The following is a 23,776-nucleotide window of genomic DNA, read 5'->3' on the forward strand; positions in this document are numbered from 1 at the left end:
TAATTTGGTAATTTCATCATTTGGGTTCTGTGTATTATTTCTCTGTGTCAGATGGTGTTTGCAACTCTTCCCAGTTTAGTATCATCTGTGAATTTCATTATCATGCAATTATTTCCTTCTTCCAGATCATAAAACCAGACCTAACACAATACCTGTTGTAACTTACACTATAGTTCCCCTGAACTACATTCAGAGGCAAACACAGATAGATTCTAATAGAAATGCTTTTTATTTACCTCCCTTTCTCCAAAAATGTCAAGTTACGCACTGCAGTGATGTCACAGCAATTGAATATAATTACGTGGGAAACTGCTCTGAGGGATATTCCAGAAACTACATATTGTATATATTTAAAAGCAAAGGCCACAATAATGACTGGGGACTAAATTCTCTTATTCATTAAGATTTTCCATAAATCAGAAGTAGCTTAGTAATAGACTTTGATGATGTTACTCCTATTCTATACTACTATAACAGAAATCAGAATCTGGCTTTTTATAAATGAAGAAGGGTAAATCTCTGTTTTTCTGGATTAGATGATAAATCAATCTGTCTATCCATCCGTCCCTCTGTCTGTCTATCCCTCCATCTATCCGTCCTTCCTTTTTCATCTGTAATTTGATCAGCACTGCAATATTTTGGCACAGACCTAGGCATTTCCTGGATTTTATTTTCCATATTCACAGGCAGAGTCATTCTGCTACAAATTCTGAGAAAGCACAATGATATAACTTTTGACATACACATGCATGCAGATATATTTTTGTATGTATTAATGTGCATGTGCGTGTATTTATTTGTATATGTACATATGAGACCATGATTTTTTATGCATAGGCACTTGTATTTAAGTGCCTGTGCATACTTGAATTTAAGTGCCATGTACATGTCTGTGGGTTTTTGTGTGAAAGCGTGTGTCTAAAAACAATTAGGATAAAAATGTATAACCTGTAGCGTTCTATAAAAAGGACCTAAAAGAGCCACAGAATGCAATAGGAAAAGGAATCCTTTTTTGCAGTTTTTCTTTTCAAACCATCCTACAAAAATCTTTAGCAGGGGTATCATTTTCTATTCAAGTCAGTTAAATGGACCAAGGAACCTGCAGAAAAGTTATCATGTTCAATAGCCTTTTATAAGACATTGCCACATGGAGGGTGTGTATGCTTGTGTGTAGGTATATGTGCATTTATGTTTGTGAGGATGCTGGGGAGGGGAGAGGATCCACAGCCATTTTTCCATACAGTGCTATTCTTCGTATACCACAGCACCCATCTACAGTATGTCACCTGTGCATGAAATATACTGCATGACAGGGAGATAACCACCCTAGCTTTCTCAGTGCATTAAACCTCTCATGCCTGGGGATTTGTGCTCTCTGCTTTAATAACTCTTATATGAATGGGAATAAGAGTTTCAGAAAAATGTAACCCCCCCCCATCCTCCACCCTTTCCCAAGCTCCCCGCAGACACACCTCACCCCACCCCCTCCACAATCTGTAACGTCCTCTTTCCATGTAGTCTCAGTACAGTGGGAAAGTCGTTGGGTAATTGGGTCCAGATTGGAGATGTTTAAATATTCATGAGGCTGGCAAGGGACTTTAAGGGGGGGGTGGGAATGACTGCCTGGATTGCAGTGGGGGTGGGGGTGGGGTGGGGAGGTGACTAGTCATTGAGAGCTAGTGAACAATTCTGGGAAGGATACAGAGAGAGAAGGAGGGAGGGAGGGAGGGAAGGAGAGAGAGAGAAAGAGAGAGAGGGAGACAGTGTGTGCATGTGTGATGAGCAATATCTGTGGACCTTACAGTTGCTGCTAACTGCCCTGGTGTGTGTGTGTGAGTGAGAGAGAGAGGGAGAGGGAGAGAGAGAGGGAGGGAGTGGAGAGGGTGGGGGGGGAGAGATAAGAGAGAGAGGAGGAAAAAGGAGAGAGGAGAAGGAAGGAAGAAGAAGGAAGGAAGGGGACAATACAATCATGCTGTGCTGTATGAGAAGAACAAAACAGGTAGAGCTGAAGATTTTTACATTTCTTTTGGTTCAGAAAGCCCCAGACTGCTGTCTGGATGTGTTGTGATGTGTGGTGCGAGGGGTAGTGGCGGGGAGAAATTTTTAACTGCTCCGAAGCAGATGTCTCGTTTCCAGTTCTTTACCATCTTGCCATGGGAGGCTCTTTTCACATCCTTTGGGATGGTGGTTTTGCCTTTTTGGTGCAGGTGCTGTGGGGAGGGGGGTTGGCCTATGTTCATGTTTGGGGAGATACAAGGATTCCCCCCCCCCTCCCTTTTTTTTAACTGTGGGCAGATACACTGCATAGGCTTTTCTGTCTCTGATTTTGAGGGTGTGGATGTGTGGGGGATGTGATGAGAGGTGGTTCTACCTTGGAGATGGGGGAAGCAATTCTTCATTTTATGCCAAAAAAAATTTGAAACCCATGAACCTTGATCTGTGATAAGGTATCTCTCTGCTGTGATAGATGAGAGATTCTTTATGTGCATGTGCTTTGAGCTGGCTATGGGGACAGGTGCAATCCCCACCCCACCCCCTTTATCGTTATTAAAATAGCTTCTAGATATTTCAACAATTAATGGATAACAAAAGCATTGAGCAGGAAGGTGATGGTAGTGGGGGAAACCCCAGCTTTTTTTGCAATCCCCTCATAGTACAACCAGTTAGACAACTGTGCACCAGCTGGTAGAGACAGAGGACCACGCCTCTACGAGCTCTGAGCTCCGGTGGGATGAGAGAAATGAACAGCATGAACCTGTTGGAAACCAGTTCATTCTCTCTACTGGTACCACATGGTTTTCCTTGTTGGGGATTGGGGGTAGCAAGAGGTGGGGTTTTTTTGTGACCATTAATTTTCAGGGAGAAAAATGACAATTCGAAAAGAATAATGCAGGGAAAAAGCAAATCTGAAACCCTAGCTAGCTGATCCTTTTCCCTGCATGCCTTTCCATTCCAAAATCTTTGTCAGACGGAAAAATCTGTTCTCTGCTAAATCTTTGACTTTAAGCGTAGTTACTCCAGATTTACACCCATGGAACTCAGGACATGATTTGGAGTTTGATGCTTTTAAAAGGCATTTTGGAAACTTCCTCAAATGGGTTTATGGATAATAACAAAGAGGTTGAATCATACCTTGAAGTGCATAACTCACTAATGAACTAAAACTGGCACCTCCATGTTATATATGTATGTGTGTGTAGGTGAGTGGGTGGGTGTGCATGTCCTACAATATATAGTATGGTGGCAGTCTACAGTAATAGCCCGACACACTTCTGGAAACTGTAGTGCTTTGAACAATTACTGTAAGTAACATCCTGCAATATTAAATGAAAATCAGAATGAAGGTGCAGTTCTGTGTGTGTCCCTGAATGGAAGAAATGTATTGTAGAATACTGGAGGAGGGGAGCAGGTGAATGGGGCAGGAGGGACCCAGCATTTTCATATATATTTTTTACTCATGCTCCTTTTAGATGTTCTGCACTTAACTACACATTCATGAAAATCCAGAGAGGGGTGGGAGGGGGAGCATGTTGCAACCAGCCAGCAAAGCACGTTCAGCTGGCAAATGTGGGATGAAAAAAGAAGAGGAAGAGGAGGAGGAAGGCAGACAGGGAGGCAGAATGACAGAACAGTGGGTGGGGAGGCATGGCAAATTTTAAAATAAAGTAGTAGACTGTGGGGCTTTTTGGAGGCAATAATCAGGAGCGACAGAAAGAAGCAGGCTGAGCATTAACATACTTGATTAATATCCAGTTTTATTTGTTCTTTTTATATTTCTGTCCTTTTTTTCTAACATATTTTTAAATGTCTGGTACACAGGTGGCTAGATCATGCATATATACAGCCCCATATATTCACCTACGAGCAGTCACACACCCCTTTGCACACACCCACACACACGCTCTTTATTACCTATAAGACCATACAGGTCCATCCTTACATGCATTTGCACACACCCATACCCTCCAGTTCCTATACAACCAGGCACATCCATACACAGTCACATACAGACACAGGCAGACACACCCATCTACCCACATTCTTACCCGTACATCTGCATCTGTATCTGCACACATCCTCTCATATAAAAAATTGCTATATTGACTGTGTGAACTTTGGAGCTGAGGATATGCTTTGAGAAGATCGTGTTTGGAAAAGAAAAATATATTGTTTTTTTGCTTGTTCTGTTCTTTCCCCACCCCAGCTGTTCACAAAAGGGAAGAAATGGAACAGGTTTTGTTTTTTTTTTAAATCAGGGAACAGGAGCATCTTTCTCAATGTAAGGACAGCCCTCCTTTTCCAACTTATTTTTTTGGGGAAAGTTCTCAACATCCCCCCTTTTCTGTCTGCCAAACGGCAAAGCTCAGAAAATACAAGCACAGACGTAGAAAAAAATCTATATACATGTGTGCATGTGTGTGTGTGTACATGCCACTAATAAACATAGAAGCTCTCATACCCTAAAGAAAATGTGTTTGTGTGCATGCGCATACATGCATGTATATATTTGTGAATATAAAAGGCAGTGTAAAGAATTAAGTCTCTGACTGACTGCATCTTTGGAAGGGAAACCTAGAAATCTACTTTCAGGTGTCTGGACCTATAAAAGTGTAACCACAAAATGTTGAGCTACACAGATGTGATATGGATTGAAGAACCTTTGCAAATTTGACTGTAAAGTTTATTCCATATTCTGTGTTGGAAATATACAATTCTATCCTATCTACCGTATCTCTGGCTAGCATAGATGGATGGATGGATGGATAGATAGATAGACATGCAAGCATTCCATCTACCACACTAGAACAGATGGACATTATAGGGTAAGTGCTCGGTATTGGATTGCATGAGTGATTAAACAAGAACTCGCAAGCAGGTTTCCCACTTGTGGGTGATATGATTCTCATTCATCACCATCCCTGTTTGATAGCTTCCCTTCCCCTTCAGTCTTCTGTTCCTCACAGGAGTGCTTGTGAGAAAGAGACTGCAAAGGTCTAAACACTGCCACACCCATAAAATCAAAAGAAAGAGTGGGAGGAGGTGGAGGAAGGAGGCTGCCTTTCTTTCCCCTTCCACACACAAACAGCATGAATAAATAGAGCTGTATCTCTAAAGATGCAGTTTAATTCAATTGGAGAAGAAGCTCTGAGAAACTGTTTCAGGAATTAGAGCCAGCCAGTGCAGTGTCTTGTCATGCCAGGAGCTGGAGAGGTGAAGATGGAGAAGAAAAAAGAGAGAGAGGGAAAGAGGGAGGGAGGGAGAAATGAAGTTGGAGTTGAGATTTTATTGCTTTAGGATATTAAAGTATCTCAGTGCTCATTTAAAATAACTTAATTATGCCATACTATGCAAATGCTGCAAAACTTGCAAGGCATGTTCATATCTTTAAATGCCACCACTGAGACATAGAGAAAGGGAGAGATAGGAAGAGGTAATTTAAATACAAGCTGCTGAGAGAGATCCCTTGTTAATGTAAATCATTGTACAGCCATTGATTCCAATGAAGTGCTGCTCCTTTTTGCTAGATGAGGATCTGGCCCTGATTCTGTCTTTTAAAGAGACGTGTGGCTCAGTGCTTCATCAAGGTAAATAATTTCTTCCTGCGGGGTTAGTTGCTTAAAGGGAGGGATTTGTTCTGAAATCAATGCCTCCACAGAAACACCCATCCTGCCACGCCATCCCTCATTCTTTCCTGCCTACTGTGAGCTCTGGCCTGTTAGAGGAATTGATTTCTCCCTAAACCGCATTAATGTAGCCATTCTTGATGGTCCATGAGCTCCTTGAGGGAGCTGATTGCAAAGCAGTGGTTCCAAGAGAGAAAAAAAAAAATACTCTCCCATTTAGTAGGAGGGATACCCATCTACCTGCCAATCCAAATTTCCTCTCTCTGCTCATGTCTGCGTATAATTTATAATAGAGACAAGTGTCATTTAGTTAGTGACAAGGACGACATAAAGATCTCCTGGGATTTAGCTCCTGGGAGCTATATGTGGAAGAGTGTTCAGAATCTATGGCCTGCCTGCCTTAGACTGAAAGGGTGTGTCAGTACGACGAATCCTGACGTCCTGTACTGAAAAGATGGGCATAAATTCATCATCAGAAGGTCCACCCAGGCTGAGAGGGTTTGAGTAATCTAAGTGCTCCCCCTACCCCATAATGAAAAGGCATCCATCACCTGATGGCTGTGCCTTTCTCATGGAGATTCTGAGTACGTATACGTGGAGGCCTACCACATTCCCAAATCTCCTGTGACTGAGATTTGAATCACCTGAGCTAGGGACAGACATCCAAAAAGCCTGAGCCTGTATTGATTCAGTCTTCTCAGGTTAGTCTAACTTGGCTAGGCTAAACTGGTTTATAACTGCACAGACATTCTCTGTGGACTGAGGAAATTCAGGCATATGCCTGCAGTGGCTCAGGCTAAAAGCCAGGGGTGCTATAGCAGCCCTCCCTTCCCTTGCACAGCAATGAGCTGAGGCAGGTGTGGCCGGGCCCCAGCAGGACCTCTGATTAGGGAGGTCTGCCTACACCATCTCAGGCTTTTCCCTGCTGGCTGCTCAAGGGGTGGGAGTGTTGCCAGCTCCCAGCCCCTGCTAGCACTCTGAGGCAAGGGTGTGTGTGCAGTGCATGCATCTGTTGATGATACGGAGCTTTTCAATCTCCCTCCCTGCTTCTTTATATTGTCTGCAGCAAACTAACAGGCAAGCAAGCCAGCAGGGAGTTGATAACTGTTTATCACCTCATCAGCAAAACAATAGCTTCTCTCCATTAATTAAAACTCTTCTTAAACAGCTTACCAGCTGACCTGTTGATTAGAGGCAAAGTGCCCTAAGCGGTCACTGTTCTGTCTGTCTGTCTGAGTGAAATTGGAGACCCAGACACCTCTCAGCATTAGCTAGCATACTACATGCCTAGGTCGGTGGGGCTGGGGTCCGTGCTGTGAGGGGAGGAAGGGAAGAAGGGACAGGGGGATTCCTGCTTCAGCAGTGAGTGGCGGCGGCGGCGGCCGGGTGGGGGGGAACAGACACATAGGGCAGGGGAGAACCCAGGCAGACCATGCTGTGCCTGCAGTCTCTGCTGGAGCTCCAGCCAGGGAGTAGAGGGGAGGGGCCAGCCTAGCTTTCTGGAGCAGAGAGTCCAGCCCAGCCCAGCCCAGAGAGCACTCCAGGATGCTGGGGGACTCTGATTTAACTTAAACCAGGAAGGGGTCTGGGACAGACATTGCGTAAACTGGTTTGAGCCAAATCAGTTATGTCTGATTGAATTTTATTAGTAGATGTTAAGAGTTATGAATCCAAAAAGATGACAAAACCAGTAGGGACATATAGATGGCCTGAGCGAGGGACTAATATAGGAGGGACGGGGTGAGGAGGGGAACACAACTAGGTTACAGAAAATACAATGTGAGCCAACTAAGCCTGGGGGAAGGGGGTGGGGGAAGGGTTTATCTCAACCAGGTTTATTTCAAACCTGTTTCAGCCATTTTCAAACTGGTTTATGTGCACTGAACATCTGTTCTGTTACAGGTTTAAACCAGTTTCTGATCACTTAAATCGGTTTATGTGTAACGTCTCTTCCTATCCCTGAAGGCAAACTTTGCTTTGTGCAGCTAGGGTATCTCAGTTCCCATGGTTTACTCAGTCTTGTGTGGAGGCAACATGGGTAACCTAAGTCTTCTGCTTGTCCCATTATAAATGACGGTCTGTGGCATGCAAGGACTCCTTGTACCCCAAAGAGAGAGGTTGTATAAAACTGTGTCTTCCCCTTCTCCTGTACTGACACAGTGGTTCAGAATGAGACCCAGGGAGGGAGTTTAAAGTTGTCTTTCTCTCAAGGTTGCTCTGACTCAAGCCTGGTAGTCAGTGACTCCATGAGGACATTCCTGGAGCCAGGAGTAGCCAATCTGTGAAGGTATTTCATCTTGGCTGTCTTTCCTCTCAGCCACAACCCAAAACCAAACACAAAGCCCAAAGTGGCCAAAACTAAAAGGCTTCCAGCTCTGTTTGTGCCAACAAATCAAGAGTAGGCCCAGCATGTATAACCTGTGGGTTCTGCCTGTCCCATGGTGAGTGGGTGTTCATATCCTGTGGGCGTTATCTGTCCTGTACTGTGAGGGTGCATGTATTCTATGGGCTCTGCCTGCTCCATGCTGAGTGAGTCGATACAGCCTGAGGGCTGGGGTTGTGTCAAAAGGAGAGATTGTATGCAGCCTGAGGGTGCTGCCTGATCCATGCTGGCTACTCTACCTCATAACGACAGAGTGCATATAACTTGAAGTCCCTGTCCTGGTCTGTGTTGGCTGGGAGAGAATAAACTGAGTACCATTCACTTGGTGCACACTTTCCCTTCCGCTGTCTCTCCCCCTTTCTGTCTTGCTCTGCCACTCCCCCATCTTCATGGTGACTTACCACACCTTACATGCTTCTGCCTTCTCTTCTGTCCTTTTTGGCTTTATACCCTATCCATGTGCCACCTCACCTGTATTTCAGAATGGGTGAGGTACCTGGTCTCAGGTCTAGGTGGCTGGCACCTCTGCCTGCATGAGGCTCTGGTGAACGTTGGAGCTCATCGGGGTGTCAAAGATCCAGCTCATGAGCTGATTCTGGCCTGTGCAGCCAAATCATCTGCCCCTAGAGCTAGCCCTGCATGGCACCAGTCTGGAACAACCCCCCCATCCCTCACATGCTGGATCTAGCATCTGCGGTGTCCAATCCAGCTGGCCCTGCAGTATTCATTCAGCCTGTAGACCAGTCCAAGGCCACGCACATTTCTGCATTACCTACTTCTTCTCTTTTTTCTGGGAGAGTAACTGTCTTCAGAGAGGGGTTTGGCAGACAACATGCAGCTGGGAACTGCTTAGTAGTAAAACCCCAGTGTGCAAGTGTAAGTTCAGCTGCATGGAAGATACTGTGACAACATCATGACCAGGGCATAGCAGAGAGGGTGTGTGGAAGGGGTTTTGTTGAGGCATTTTGATGAAGGACTGGGAAACTGAGGCACAGTGTGGAATTACATTTAAACGACTCTTGCTTCAACCTCCTTAGTGCAGGCATCCAAGCACTAAACCTGCAACACACCTACATTCATTTCATCCATAGCCCCGGGGCTCTTCCTGAACATGCTGGGAGATAACATGTCACTTCAGAGCTCTGCTGGGCTCGTGCTGAGGAGGTGTTTATGTAACCTTAAGGCTCCTTCTATCCCATGCTGAGAGTATGCCCGTATAACTCCACGGCCTTCACAGCCGCACACAGCATGGTCCAATAGTAAGACATAGACCTGGGCATCAGGAGAGAGGGATTCTATTCCTAGCTCTGCTGTTACCCTGCTGTTGGATGAGACCTCAATGCCTGTTTCTCTGGCAGTAGGTATTTCTTGCTGCAAAGCAGGGACAAGATTGCCTTAAAACAGAGGGGGTTTCTGTGACTAAGTTAATTAACATGTGTAATTAGGTGCTCTGGACATGCAAAGGGTTCCATTATGCATTCTCGTTATGTGTGTAAATCTAGAATATTTAATATTAATACCTGGAATATTTAATACTACTTGGGTTGCCTGACACTACCCCACTGGTTTTCCTTCTAGCGTGGCATGCATTAGATATTATCACACCATGGCCTATACCTCAGTTGAGAGTTTGCATTGTGGATACCTCCCCTCTCCATACTGCCAACAACCTTCCTTCCTGCCCATGATCATGTAACATCCCTGCTTCTACCCATAGCAGTGGGTTGGGAATTGCATTACAAACATATCTATTCAGGTGCCATTAGTGCAACAAGAAGGTTATAGTTTTCAGCAATGTTAACCACACCATTACCCCTATTCCTTGTTTCATCCCTGCTCCCATCTGCTCTGCTTCTTGCTCTCCCTTTCCTCATGTACAGTCCTCTACTTCTCACATATCTTGTCTTCCTTTCCTCCTGCGCTCCCTTGGCTGTTCCTCTTCCACTGACAATTCCAGCCACTGTTGGCAGCTTCTTATTCCTCTCACCAGCACTTGACCATTTATAGGCCTTTTGGGTTTTTTTTGCTTAAGGCTAACTATAAAAAGTGACCACTAGAGGGAGACAGATTGTCACACTGAGTGGGTCACACCTCCACACTCATGTACTCTTGCAGTCGAGGAGAAGTATAGCCTCTTTGACCTTACCATGTTGGGGATGACCAAGGATCTGGGTTTTCCATTTTCCGTGGAAAAATGTGGATAATTCCCCTTTAAAGGAGAAAATCACAGATTTTCACCCTTTGAAGCAGGAAACCGCAGAGCTCTAGCTTGCCAGGAGCAGCTTGGGGCGGGGGGTGGGGGCTAGGGCGATTGGAGTCAGGGGGAACCATGTGCATGTGTGCATGCACACACATTTGGCTAGCAATACAGCCAGGTAGGGTGATGGGAGCAGCTCCCACAGTTGCCTGCAGGTAAGTCTTTGGGGGATAGCGGGGGAGGCATAGGTGACATGTGGGGGGGGCACAGTGGCGGGCACATCTCTGTGCCACCACAGCCATCCTGCTCTGTGGGCCTTTGTGTCTGTCCTGCCCCCCTGCCCAAGCACTAGGGGGCTGGGGCAGCCACTAGGGGCTCTTCCAGCAGGGCTGGGGGTGCAGGGGACTGCGGGTCAGGAATGAGGGATACCCCCCAACTCCCTGCCTCCCCCCACCTGAACTGAGGCAGGGTCCTGCTTTGCGGTGCCGTGACACCCTCCCCACTTCAATACCCTGGGTGGTTGCCCTCACAGCCCACCTCTAAGGCCAGCTGTAGCTGCAGGTCATGCCAGTAGTGTTGATGGTGGCAGGGCAGGGGGTGCAGGTCATGCTGGAAGGGCTTCGCAGGCAGTGGCTTGTGAGTGAGGTGCACCAGCATCTCAGGGCTGCTCAATGCCACAAAACAGCAGTGGGGGGCAACTGCAGCTGGACCCAGGTCCTTGTGAGTGAAGCGGGCAGGGGGAGCTCTGATTTTCCATGATAAAAAAAACAAAATCAAATGCCAGATATGTAAGTATTTAGAATTTATTTTTTTAATAATGATTGAGGGACTGGTAGACTTCCAAATTGCTTTAATATTGTAAATATATCAATAAAACATTGTGTTCAACTGATACCTACATATATATAGTGGCATTTTGTGGAAAAACATAGAGTTGGGGATTTTTAATCAGATAGTTTTGGATTTTTTTAACAGTGAAAACCAGGGTTGTGATGACAGGATGGGTCATGCCACCTGCAGTTTCCTTACCCAGTTACAGCCCTAATGCTGGGATGGGCTGATACCTGCAACCCAACCCCCAGCATGATTCCAGCATTCAGGGGTCTGTTTAAGAGAGGAGAGGGAGAGGAAAGTCCAGTGCCGTGCTAGGATATATAATGCAGAGAAACACCAGCCGACCCCTCCTTTCCTCTGTGGTGGGGGTAGACAGCTCTTTTACTGCCTTGCTGGACTGAGGGGGATCTCTTTAAGTCTTTCCTCCCCAACAAGGGTTCATTGGGTTAGATTCCTCGAGAGGGGAATGAGGAGATACTTATCTCCTTTCAAATTATAACCAATAAATGTCAGTACCATTCATTACTCATGTACTTCTGAATTTTCTTGAATTAATTCCAGCGATAATCACTGTATAGCTCTATTTATAGAAAGCCAGAGCGTCTCATAATGTCAAGCCATTCTCTCTTTAGGCACTGCCTTTTTCCAGAGGCGCATATCTGGAAAGGGGTAGAGTTCGGAAGCTCAGAGGCAACCCCTCCCCAGCTCCGAGAATCTCCCTGTTGTGGGGTGCATTTGGGGGTACCCTTATCCCTAATCCTCTGTAACAAGTTGAAAGAAAACCCCAAGATCAGACTCTCCAAAGCTTTGTTGTATGAACTGAACTCAAGTAACCAGCTTCATTCAGAATTATTTCCAGTCTGTTTTATTCAGATAATTGATAAAGCCTTTATTGGTAGGCCTTTAATCCATCAGTCTGTCCTCTGGATTCGAACCAGTTAGTCCCACAGTCTCATCAATGGTATCTGAGCGCTTTGCAAATTTGCACTGGGGAAGGGTAGGACCTGTTTTTTCAGAAACCAAACTAAGCTTTTTGGAAGTTTTGCATACAAAACTCGCCCCCCCCCTTCCTCCTTTTAGCTTTGAGGTTTTATCATCATTTTATTGTTACCCTATAAAAGCTCATGATGGCTTACAAACCAAAGACAGAAGGGCAAATTTCAAAGGGGCTCCAGGGAGTTGAAATTTAATGCTAGGTTGGCAACTAAATCTGTTAGGCTCTTTCGAAAACCAGTGAAAGCCCCTGCTAGTAAGATTTTACAATCCAGCAATACAACCCTTAAAATTTTATACGAGTGTGGCCACCATGCTAAATCAGGCCCTCAGGGCTTGTGTATGCATGGGACTGTTCAGGAATACTTGTTCTGTAATAGCTGTTCCAGAGTAGTTCCATGTGTACACATGCTAGAAAAGAGGAGAAGAACAACAGGTAAAGGAAACAGCTGAGGCTGGGCTGGGCTGGGCTTGGGTAGTAGGTGACAATGGTAAGAAGACCCTATCATTAGATGGGTGCACATTGCAAGGTTTTTACTGTTGTTATTGTTGATACTTGGGTTTTTCTATTGTTTCTGAGGGGAGATACATGTGTGGGATTTTGTTATCCAAGCCAGTTTTCCTATCATCTCAGATCTTATTTAAGGGCAAAACTCACTTAGAGTCCCCTCACTTCTTCCCCAGTCACTTAATTAAATGCTGTTTGCTTGCTTGTTTGTTTGCTTGGTTTTTTTGGAGAGGAACGTGACCCTCTATTCAATAAAGAACTGAAATACAGGCATAACAGTATAATCTTTGTGAGTTAAGCAGGAGCTTACACACTTTGCTACATAAGTAGGAACTTAAGCACAGGTGTAAATGCTTGTATAAGGCCTCCACCAGAGCTGATGGTGAAGGAAGAAACAGAAGAAACAGAACCTGGCTCCTCTTCCAACCTAAGGAGAAAAACAGGGCAACTGTGCAACTACTTCAGCTACACGGTACATAGTATCTGCAAATACTGTTCTCCATGCCTGCAGTGCCAGGCATGGAGGACAGTATTTGTCCTCCACGAGGACAAACACAAACCCCTTGAGGGTTCTGTGTCATATGGACCATCCTCCAATGGCTGAATTGCATGTTTGATGATTTGATGTCCTGATTGTGTCCATTAGTTCCAAGGCCTGTGCAGCTGCAGTTTTCTCTAGTTTGACCCTCTATGGCTGCATCTCCACGAGATGCTAAATGTGCACTAGACTAATTTTACTGCGCAGTAGTGCATCATGGCAAAAGCCATGCTATTGCACTAATGTGCAGTAGAATCAGTCTACTGCACATTAGCATTGCTTAAAAGGTGTGCGCCAGTGCTATTTGCTGGTTACTGTGCACTGAGTTAGTACCTATTATTACAGGTGCTAAACTTACTGTGCAGTAACTACAGTGCATTAATGTATGTGTAGACGTGCCCTCTGGTGACCAAAATGAGATCCACAAAGGGACTTAGGTGCTTTACTATCACTTCAGGTACCTGAGTTCAAAATTTAGATTTGCAAAATCAGTCACCTGGCCCTGAGGGTGTCAGAAGTCTACAGAGACAACCCCCCCCCCCCCCCACACACACACACTTCTGGGCATATCCAGTGGCACCTCTCTTCACAGTAGGGAGCAACTAGATGCCTAGCGTGTACCTATGCCACATCTGGACCACAAACTAGGTGTTCTTCTGCTTGTTTCACTCACTGGGTCCAGTCTGTTAGCCATTTTCAGAGAATACCTGCCAGATCAGCCTTACTCCCAAAATACAGCCATAGAAAGTGATGATGGTGTGGGCTGCTTTTATCAAGCAACTCAGTGATTAGAGATTTTTGGAGAGGAACATGGCCTTCTATCCAGCAAAGAACTGAAGTACAGGCATAACAGTGAGGTCTTTGTGAGTTAAACATGAGCGTAAATGCTTTACTAAATAAGTAGGGACTTAAGTACATGCTTATCCCAGGATGTGGGAGACTAAATTGAATTCCCCCCTGCAACCCATCTACCCAAGGGAAACTGAACCCATATCTCTCAGAAGGTGTCCTAGTGTGCAGAGTATACTGAGACATGGTGTTCCCAGTTCCTCCAATTGAAGCTTTGCATGTGTTACTTATGTATTCAGTGTGCTAAAGAGAAAGCTTCCTCTATGGCCTAGTTGAGACACTCACTTCAAGAGGAAAGACCTGGCTTCCAATATGTGCTCCAATCAATGAATGTTTCACTACATTATATGATGTATTCACTGTAACAAGGATTGGAAATGGAAGTCTTTCCTTACCCTAAACATTAGGTGAGGTAGTCATAGTCACTCGTGTCCCCTTATTTCCTGTCTTCTCATGAACCAATTAATATTCATTTATCCCATGCAATATGGACCAGATTGAACAGAGGTCCTGAGAGCATCCAACCCCAAATGCCCTAGAGTCAAATGATGAGTGCATTCTCATGGAAGATAGAATTTTGGTTTCTGATCCCCTCAGGGTGAGGAAAGAAAGAAACCCATATCTCCCACGTCCGGGTGGGTGTGCTAACCCCTGAATTACTGCATAAAGAGCTGGTGGCTGCTGCTGCATTTAACAAAAAAGAACCTAAATCCAGGAGAGGATTTGGCTTGTGTATCCCAAATACAGATATAAGGCTCCCTGCAGCCTTTATAGAGTGTAAATCCCAGAATGGACGGTGTGACATCAGATACACCCTCTCCTCAGCATTTCCTATTGGCTGGCTCAGACTGTATCCTCACAGCATGCTGGCTGCTGTGAATCTTGTTCTTAGGTACGTGACTTTCCCATGCATTAGATTGGGAATCTTGGCATCTAAGAGTGTTGCTATACCTTTTCTCACAGACCTGAGGAGGGCTGCTCTTGGGCCCATCCTGACCACTTACTCATGCTTAAACATGCCAAATCTATAAATCAGATAGTGAAGTCTTACTAGGGACAGCCCCACTGCTTTTCTCAAGCTCTCTTGTCTCCAGGGGCTTGAAAGCAGTGGTGGGGGACACCCTCAGAGTGACCTCAATACCTCATTTCCATGTTTGGTGCATGTGACTGAAAGCAGGTGGGCGGGGTGTGCTCAAGAATGGTCTTTCTGGGAGTGCCAGGGATACTGTGTAGGAATACCTTTCATCAGGGCTGTGGATTCCACTAGGTAGCTAGTCCTCTCAGGGCATGTCTACATGTGCACTCATGCCGGCTTACATTTACTGCGCAGTAAGTTACTGCTCAGCAAGCAGGAATAGGCCAGCATCTACATGTGCAGGCACTAAAGCTCATTAATGCTGTGTGCTACTTGGGACAAAAGTAGCCCTAAGTCAGTCCACACATACAGTGTTACTGTGCAGTAAGGCATCTACACATGTGTTACTGTGCAGTAACTAATCAGGTATAAATTTGATACCTGCTTGACGCAGGTATCAAATATACGCTCAAGTCGGTGTAAGTCACCATATTTACTGTGCAGTACAGTCATGCACGTGTAGACATGTGCCCATACTGTGCAGTAATTTCAGTTACTGTACAGTAAATGTGCACATGTAGACATGCTTTTTGTGTATATAGCCCTCAAAGTCTGTCTTCCCAATACGGGCTTTTGTTGGGACACAGACCTGGAACTCCATGCCAAGATTTCCTTTTGATCATCATCTGCTGATGGGTTATTACAAGGGATTTACCAGCTGGGGTTTTCTTCTGCCTGCCTGATATCAACTAGCTCAGAATATTAGAGGCGACTAATTCTAGAGTTTTGCTCCTCTCTTGGGGTGCAGTTTCAAGTCCTGATCGATTTTGCTGCTTATAAAACCCCATCTGGGTCTCAGTGTTGCTGGTAACCTTGAATTAAGCATGCTTGGGCAAAGAATTAAGGGAAAGAGGTAACAGAAAACATACATATAACTGATCAGTGTCCTCTCTCATTGTGTCTTGGGTTCTATGCAGAATTCAGGAAGATGACTCTTTCTGGGTAATTCCAAATCTTCGTCCAGATGGGTATTTTTACAGGCTATAATGTGTGGAGTTGCCTCGAATTAAAGTGGTATAATACTTTCTATTATAAGGCTTAGTTTTCAGTTGCTTAAAAATTTGTAGGACTAATTGTGCAGAAATTTACCATGCTGATTGCTGGCCATGAGCTGAATTACTGTTTTCATATAAGGTCATTGGAAAATGTTCAGCCATTTCTGGGAATGAGATTAAGATAAAATAGACTCGTGTTAAAAAAGTTGTCTGGGTTAGAATAATATTGCATCATTTTTTTAAGATGCATTAGTACTTTGAAGCAATGCCCAACAAAGGGCATTACTATGGTTCTACATGAAGACATTTCTGGGTTTTTTGGGTTTGTTTTTTAAAAAATCTACAAAATTAAGCACCATAAAAGTCCCATAGTAAAACAACGTTATGACTACAATGTCAAGCACTCAGAAGTGAGGAAATAATGGAAGTAAGAAAATTCAGGAAGCCTTAATTGGTAATGTGCATATAATATGAAGGAGACCTTAATTACATCGTCAAATACAATTTTTTTTCCTTCAGGATCCCTGCCTCATTCAAAGAACAGAATGCAGTGTGTGCAGGTTATGAATGAGTTGTGTAGTAAATGAGATCATTTTCTGTAGGAAGTTGCAGAAGTTGGAAGTTGTGTGTTGCATTAGTCAGGGGACTGAGAAAATAAAGGATGATCTCATGGCTGAAGCAGTTGAATATCAGCCAGAAGAACTGGATTGTATTCCTGATAGTGCCACAGAGTTCCTATGTGATGTTGGGCAAGTCACTTCAATGAAACTTTTCACTGGAGGGCACTATTTGTATGTTCCTCATGTTCTGGATTCTGAACTTGAGATGCCTGGGATCTGATTTCCAAAACTGCTGATCAGAAATTGTTTGGAGTTCTTTCTTTGAGCCTACAAGGTGCTGTGAAAATGCTTGCTACTTTAAAAAATCAGATCCTAGGCATCTCAAATTGGGTACTCCAAATCAGAGGATACTTGACAATATTGACTTTATAATCCATGTCTGAGCTCTGCAGCTTCAAATGCAGGTAATAATCTCACCTTACCTCACTAGGAAATTTGCAGGAAGACTCAGATGAGCTTCATAGAAAGAAAGACCATGCGGAAAGGAATAATTTTGTATTCAGGGCAGGGTTTGAATGATGCATGGCAAATAAAGCATTTGGCCACCACCAGTGGAAGAATGGTAAAGAGAAACATTAAATAGCTATCCATTTACTAAACAGTATCATCTTCTGCATGGAATGAGGCAGGGGCTCCATGGGGAAAAGAATATATGGAGTATATAATTAACTAATTAAGGATTGAATCATAATGCACACACACAAAAGGGCCAAGCAGAGGCTGTGCAGGTAACTGTAATTCTAGTACTTTCTGTTTTGAGTGCTTGACTTTGTTATGAGATGTGGTGTCTTGTGCATAACATGTAGAAATAAAGATCATTGGTATTACAGAAATGCAAAGTAACCAAGGATCTCAAGGCATATGAACAGCATTAGGTCCAGTCCTTCTGCCATAGAAAATATGGGAAACTTCCCCAGACTACAGTGGAAGTAGGCTCAGACATATAGGGCTAGATTGAAAAAAAGGACTTGGGGGCACAGGTGAACATATTTTGTTTTAAAGATAATTTGCTAAAATATATAAATGTCATTGATAACAAGGACGGAGAGTAGAAACAGATGTCACCAAACCAAAGTGTCCCACCACAGCAGATCAATTTTACTGGGTGAAACAAGTGTCACCCCTTATCCCACATTGGGCAGAGCCTGATGCAGGTCAAGGGGTGACATGTTTCCTTGGCCCAGGGATTCCCTGCCTCCCTCACTGCCCTTTGTCTTCTTGCTGAGACCTGTGTCAGGTCCCACGCCAACCTGTGCTTCACACAAGTGCATAGGTCAACATGGGTTCTGGTGTGGAGACCCAGACGCTGTGGATTCCCTAGAACTCATGCCTCCATGACGCCCTGTGATGGAACCCACACTGACCTGTGCCTGCTCATGAAGCACAGGTTAATGCAGGTCTCAGCAAGGAGGAATGGGGTGCTGGAGATTCCCCTGGTCCCTTCCACCCTGGGATCCACAAGGAGATCTCAGGGTGGGTCTGCATAGGTGGGGACCCCTGACTTCCCCTGCTTACAGGGAAGCAACCTGAGGTTCTCTGGGGCACATGCCTGCAAGCAGGGAAATCCAGGAAAGTGGTCTGGGGGCTTGAAGGGTCCAATTCTACCTGGCGACTGCAGGATCAGGCCCCTCAAGTCCCTGCCTGCCCTCCCACTACAAAGCAAATACAAGTCTGCCACAATAAAGTGGAACAATGTCTTATTCCTTTCTGTCACGGCCACTAATATGGCATGACAAAGGGTAGGGACATCTATATACTCACCATTTGTGCCATCTTAAATATTTTTATGGTGGCACAAATGCGACATCAGGTGATATCTGTTTCTACCCTAAGGTCATTTTTACAGAGGACTTTAAATATCAGGACAGAACCCTCCAGCTGGACTGCTTTGCTAGATATAAGAAATTGCAATATTCAATTGGTCAGGTCATGAGTGTCTGGATGACACTGCCTTGTCATCCAGGGCTTGTGGGACTAGGGCACGATATTAGGGCCAGTCACAGGTAGAATTGGGTGATTTTGGCCACTATAATAATTTGTTAAAACTGCCAATGTCTGTGGCCACAGCCTGATCAATGGTGTCTCGTTTCCGTGCACTTCACTGTATGTCTGTATCCACCAGATATTGATCGTCGTAGACAATAATACTAATATGACTATTTGGGTACCCTGTAGTACTGGGCAATCCCAACAGTTGCAGTGCAATATAAAAATCTGAGGCCAGAGGCTGAAAAAATGGCAGCTTTTTAAAAATACTTTCCTATGCCTACCAACGAAGCTGACTGCTCATCATTTACAGATTGATTTTAGTCAGGTGTAATGTAATGATGTAAAGGTGATATAGAGGCAAATATCACCTGTAAAAGAAGATATACTACTGCCATAATGGACCTTTATGGAACAACCAGCTTTGTGAACCATTACACCTGGCGGGGGCACTTCATGAGGTACAGTCCTTTTCCTGTTGCTGATTATGGCAAGCTATGCCCATGGCTAGGATTCACGTTTCTTCTCTTCTTGCCCTCCACGACATGGTTCTAAAACGGGTTTATAATGGACCTTTATGTAATAACCTGAGTTCTCTTCCAAGCCCCAAAGCAGTTAGTAGTTAGGTTATGATTCGGTGCATGAAGGTTTACATCCCCTATGCATATTGTTCCTATGTAGTTTCCCTAGCCTCCATTGTTCAGATTTAATTATGATGTATGAAACTGTGTCTACAAAAATGTCAAAGCCGGTTGAAGGCAAGATTGGTCATGTGGCTTGGGTGACACGGAATTGCTTCTGATTCACTGATTGGCTGCACTGACCCCAGTGCTTTCAGAGGCATTCAGCAGAAGCCATTTTGACTCTTACTCTCCAAGCGGCTTAATTTTTTACTCTGAGCCATTTAGGGAAAATCTTAGATACTCTTACTTACAATTAATGAAAGCGATTTAGCCTAAAAAAATGTTCACTGTTTCTCACATTTGAGATTACAGTAGTTTCCCATCACTGTTTTAGTGCTTTCTCTGGGAAATGGAATGCCCAGGAGTCTTTACAACCCTGTTCTATAGTTAGGTCTATTTGTCACAAAACGAAGGTGTCCAGAAGAGCAGCAAACACAGAAAGAGGTATCCTCCTGTTCCCCCTGAAGAATGAGCATTGTCAAGGGGTTGCAGTAGCCCATGAGGGATCAGGCCCAGGGACTGAAAGAGAGATTCTGAGGAACTAGACACTTGTATCAGCAAGATGTGGAAGTCCAGCTGCAAAAGGAGTCTGCAGTAATCTCTAAGGATGACCTCTGCTCTTTTTACAACACAGGAGTGAAGGAGTCCATGTCCCAGAGTAGAGGATGAGGAAGTACAAAGGGGGACTGCAAGTATTATTGGAAACAGAATGGGTTGTGATTAAATGGATCTGCTACCTGGCTTGCCCACAGAAGGGGTAGGCAGTGATTATACAAGTTACTGCAGCCCTTAGGTTCCCCTGTTCTTGCAGAGTAGTAATATGTTCACTCTAGACTTGGGGGGCACTTCCTGAGGTACAATCCTTTTCCTGTTGCTGACTATGGCCCCTGGCTAGGATTCACCTTTCTTCTCTTCCTGCCCTGCATGCTGTGGCTCTGACCTGCATTGCTGACTCAGATACTCCTTGATACCCTCTCGGCCAGGTGTAGTTCTGCTATCTGCAAGGTCTCACCTGTGATTCATCATATTTCAGTCTGCAAAAGGTGTACTGTCATGGTTGGTAGGCTGCAGTTTTCAGCTTCTTTCACATTTGCCTCAAATCATTTCCTCAAGCATGGCCAAGTGTAACCTTCGTCATGGAAGCTACCAGATAGACAGATAGTGAGGATCTTGTTACAAATTAATTTTAGGTGTCTCCTGGACCTCTTAACCCCTAGATTGACCACATGTTAACACCTGAAACTAATTTAAAGCACACTTGAGCACTATAGGTAGCTTAATGTTACGCCATTCCAGCGCAGGTGTATCCCTGATCTGTCTCCTCAGCTCATGTTCCATTACTGTGTGGACACTCACCACACATGAGCTGCCCAAGTTGCAGTTCTGCATCCCAGGATGCAGTGTCCCATCCCCCACTATACTGCTTTGTGTGCACAGACTTTCCACTCCCTGAACTCTACTGCCCTGGGTGGGGGGGAGAGGAGGAAGAGGGGAGGGGTTCTGCCACCAAGCCAACTCCCCTTCCTGCACGTGGAAGTGTGGTATTTCCATCCCCAACGGTGCAACCACAGACAGGTATGGGAGTGGGGTCTAAGGGGTTGGGAGGAACAAGGCAGGGGCCAAATTTAAGCTGGGGCTTCCTTTATGGGGCAGTAGCTCCCCCAAAACTCCTTCCCTCATCACTTCCACTTCCTAGCTACCCTGGGAAGGATGACCAGCACCGCCTACAACTCAATCCCAATGTATTAAAACATGACACCTCCTTTCATTTACTTCTTCTTTATTTCTTTTTAAATAATTTTTTTAATTTCTTTTTATTTTATCGTTCAGGGGCTGACTTCCTTCATTTCACCAAACTTCCCCCACCCTCATTTCCTTTCCATCTCCCATTTCATTACTCACCCCGCTCCCATTAACTCTACACCTCCCAGCTTCATGTTCCTGCCTCCTTCTCCCCTTAGCTCATCTCTCACACCCCACAACTACAGGACACAAGCCTGTCCTGGTCCACCACCTCTTCAGTGGCAACTCATAGCTGTAGCTCCTAATCAGGCCCCTGCTCTCCAGCCCTTTAGTGGCAAATCAGAGCTGCAGGTGGGGGACAGAAAGAAGGTTTTTAGCGTTAAGGTGTGCACAGGCAACTGGTAGAGGAGGCACGGGGGGAGTAGGCACATGCCCCCCCCCCGAGATTGGCCCCCAACTCAGCACTGCCCAGGACAGCGCAGTTTTTTTGCTGTGTGGGCTGGCGGCATGTTGGGGGTGGGGAGCACTAAGCTGAGGCTCAGAAGTATAGAAGTAGATATGGGGCTTTTGGCCCACACCTGGGCCTGTCCACAAATTGCTTCCCCCAAGACTCAGGAGGCACCAGTCACCCCTGAAGGTGTGATTGCTCCAAACTCGAGCTAGCACTAACAACAATCAACATTTCAGCAGCTTGAAGTACAATGTGTAACAAGGCCCACCTGAGAAAAACAAGGTCCTTAATACTGCCCCTTCCACGTATTTTTTTAAAAATGGGATGTACTTGGTGCTGATGTCATTAAAATAGAATTTGCCTTGGCCATACATAGTACACAAAAATGCTACTTAAGATCCTTTCTATTCTTTCTCTTAGCTCTTCTAATGCCTCTCACTCCTGCCCTGCCTCACCCCCATACTATTCTAGTTCTGATATTATGAGAGATCTATTGAGTTCCTGAAGACCAATCTAAGATATAACTATTTTTTCAGACACAATAAATTCTCTGTTCATTTGCTTTTGGTTAAATATTTAGGAAGTTTTTTCTTTTCCTGCTGCAATAAATGTATACTCAAAATGATCAAATTTGACTTATTTTCTTTTAAACGAGTATTCTTATAGAGAACATTCTTCCTTTCCACTGGTAATCTGGACACATTTGACTCATTTGACCAGAACTATAACTCAACAGTTAGGAGATGCAAGAATTATGGTTGCCAACCTTAATTGGACCTTCTTTTGCATATGCATTGTTATACAGCCTTTACTTATGTAAGCATACACTAAATGACTGCTGCTTCCTTCACTGCAAGGACAGTGTGCACTCCTCTACTGAATAGCTGTTCAGTGTTTGGTCATCTTAGTGTGTGACCCAGTGGTCTGTGTCTTGCACACTATTCAGAACCTGCTCCCCAGAGAGAATCATTCATTTCTTCACAGGCTTCTTTATAGTATCCATCACTGGGAACTTTGCAAATACTAATTATTTTTTTTAACAATACCTCTGTGAGACAAGTGGAAGATACTGTTCCCACTTGACAGACAGAAGACTGAGGAAGAGAAAGATTAAAGTCAAAGTGGGTGTGTCTACATTAGATGCTTTACTGCACAGTAGATTAATCTATATGTGCCTATCTATCTATATGTATACACCATTTATTGTGCAGTAAATTAGTCTACTGTGTGGTTAGCTACTACCTGTGAATACAGGTGGTAAACTAAATGTGCAGTAGATACTACGCAATAGCTCATGTGTAGATGTTGACCAGTCAGCCCCAACACTAGGAGGCTGCAGGGGACAGGGAACTCCCCCTGTTACGGCTCTGCTCAGCTCCTGGCTCTTGACAGCAGCTGGGATCCAAACAGCCCCAAGACTGGGGAGCTCTTTGCTTCCCTGCGTAGCTGGAGGCTGGCCAGGAGCTATCCCATTTCTGGGGCAGCTCCCAGCCAGTCCCTGGCTGGGCAGGGATTTCCCCAAGCAGCCGGCCCTTGGCTTCATGGGGAAATCCCTGCCCAGAAGCAGGACAGCTCCCAGCTAGTCCCCAGTAGTGTGGAGAAGCTCCGCTGGGTATGGGGCTTGTCCCCACATATACAGGGCTGAGAGAGGTCTGCAGCAGCAGCTGTCTCTTGGCCCTGTGCACAGCAGGACCTCTATCCATGTGTGCATGGCAAGGAGACAGGTGCCACTGCAGCTGGCAGAGCTGTCCTGGCCCTGTGTGTAGAGTGGCCCCATGCTCCCTGCCAGACCCTGAGCTAGCACCTTGAGGGAGCCTAGAGCTCCCCTGGGTGCTGCAGAGGGCCAGAGCAATGTAGGAGCAGCCCTATACCAGGCTGCTCCTGTTTGGAGCAGATTTGCTCCCAACAGGGAGCATATGTAGATGTGTTCCCAGGGAAGGCTTACTGCACAGTATGTTACTGCACAGTAAACCTTTATAGCATTAATAGCATATGTAGATGCACCCACTATCTAATCATTTTGGGAGCACCATTTCAGGTGTGATCTTGATATTGGATCTTGATATTGGATCTTGATATTGGATGTGATCTTTTAGATCACCTCTTGAAAGTTTAGTTAAGCAACTTGCTCAGCTTCACACAGGAACTCAGTGGCAGAGGCAAAGATAGACTTGAATTGAACTATCTAGGGAGTGGTAACTGTAAGACAGTTCTTTCTCTCTCTCTGCCTCATTCAC

At 45.0% G+C, this 23,776-nt stretch overlaps 1 protein-coding gene across 1 annotated transcript in view; it reads left to right on the forward strand.

Annotated features, from left to right (window-relative positions):
* Positions 1–1,888: 1,888 nt before the first annotated feature.
* The window catches only part of GAP43 (growth associated protein 43), a 77,071-nt gene continuing 55,183 nt past the window's right edge, over positions 1,889–23,776 (forward strand). Inside the window, exon 1 of the mRNA XM_006264120.3 lies at positions 1,889–1,999. Within this exon, the coding sequence (XP_006264182.1) occupies positions 1,970–1,999 (30 nt within the window). The 5' untranslated portion in view covers positions 1,889–1,969. The remainder of the gene's footprint in view (positions 2,000–23,776) is intronic.

This window comes from Alligator mississippiensis, chromosome 1, assembly GCF_030867095.1.
Source record: "Alligator mississippiensis isolate rAllMis1 chromosome 1, rAllMis1, whole genome shotgun sequence".
In the NCBI taxonomy this organism is placed as follows: domain Eukaryota; kingdom Metazoa; phylum Chordata; order Crocodylia; family Alligatoridae; genus Alligator; species Alligator mississippiensis.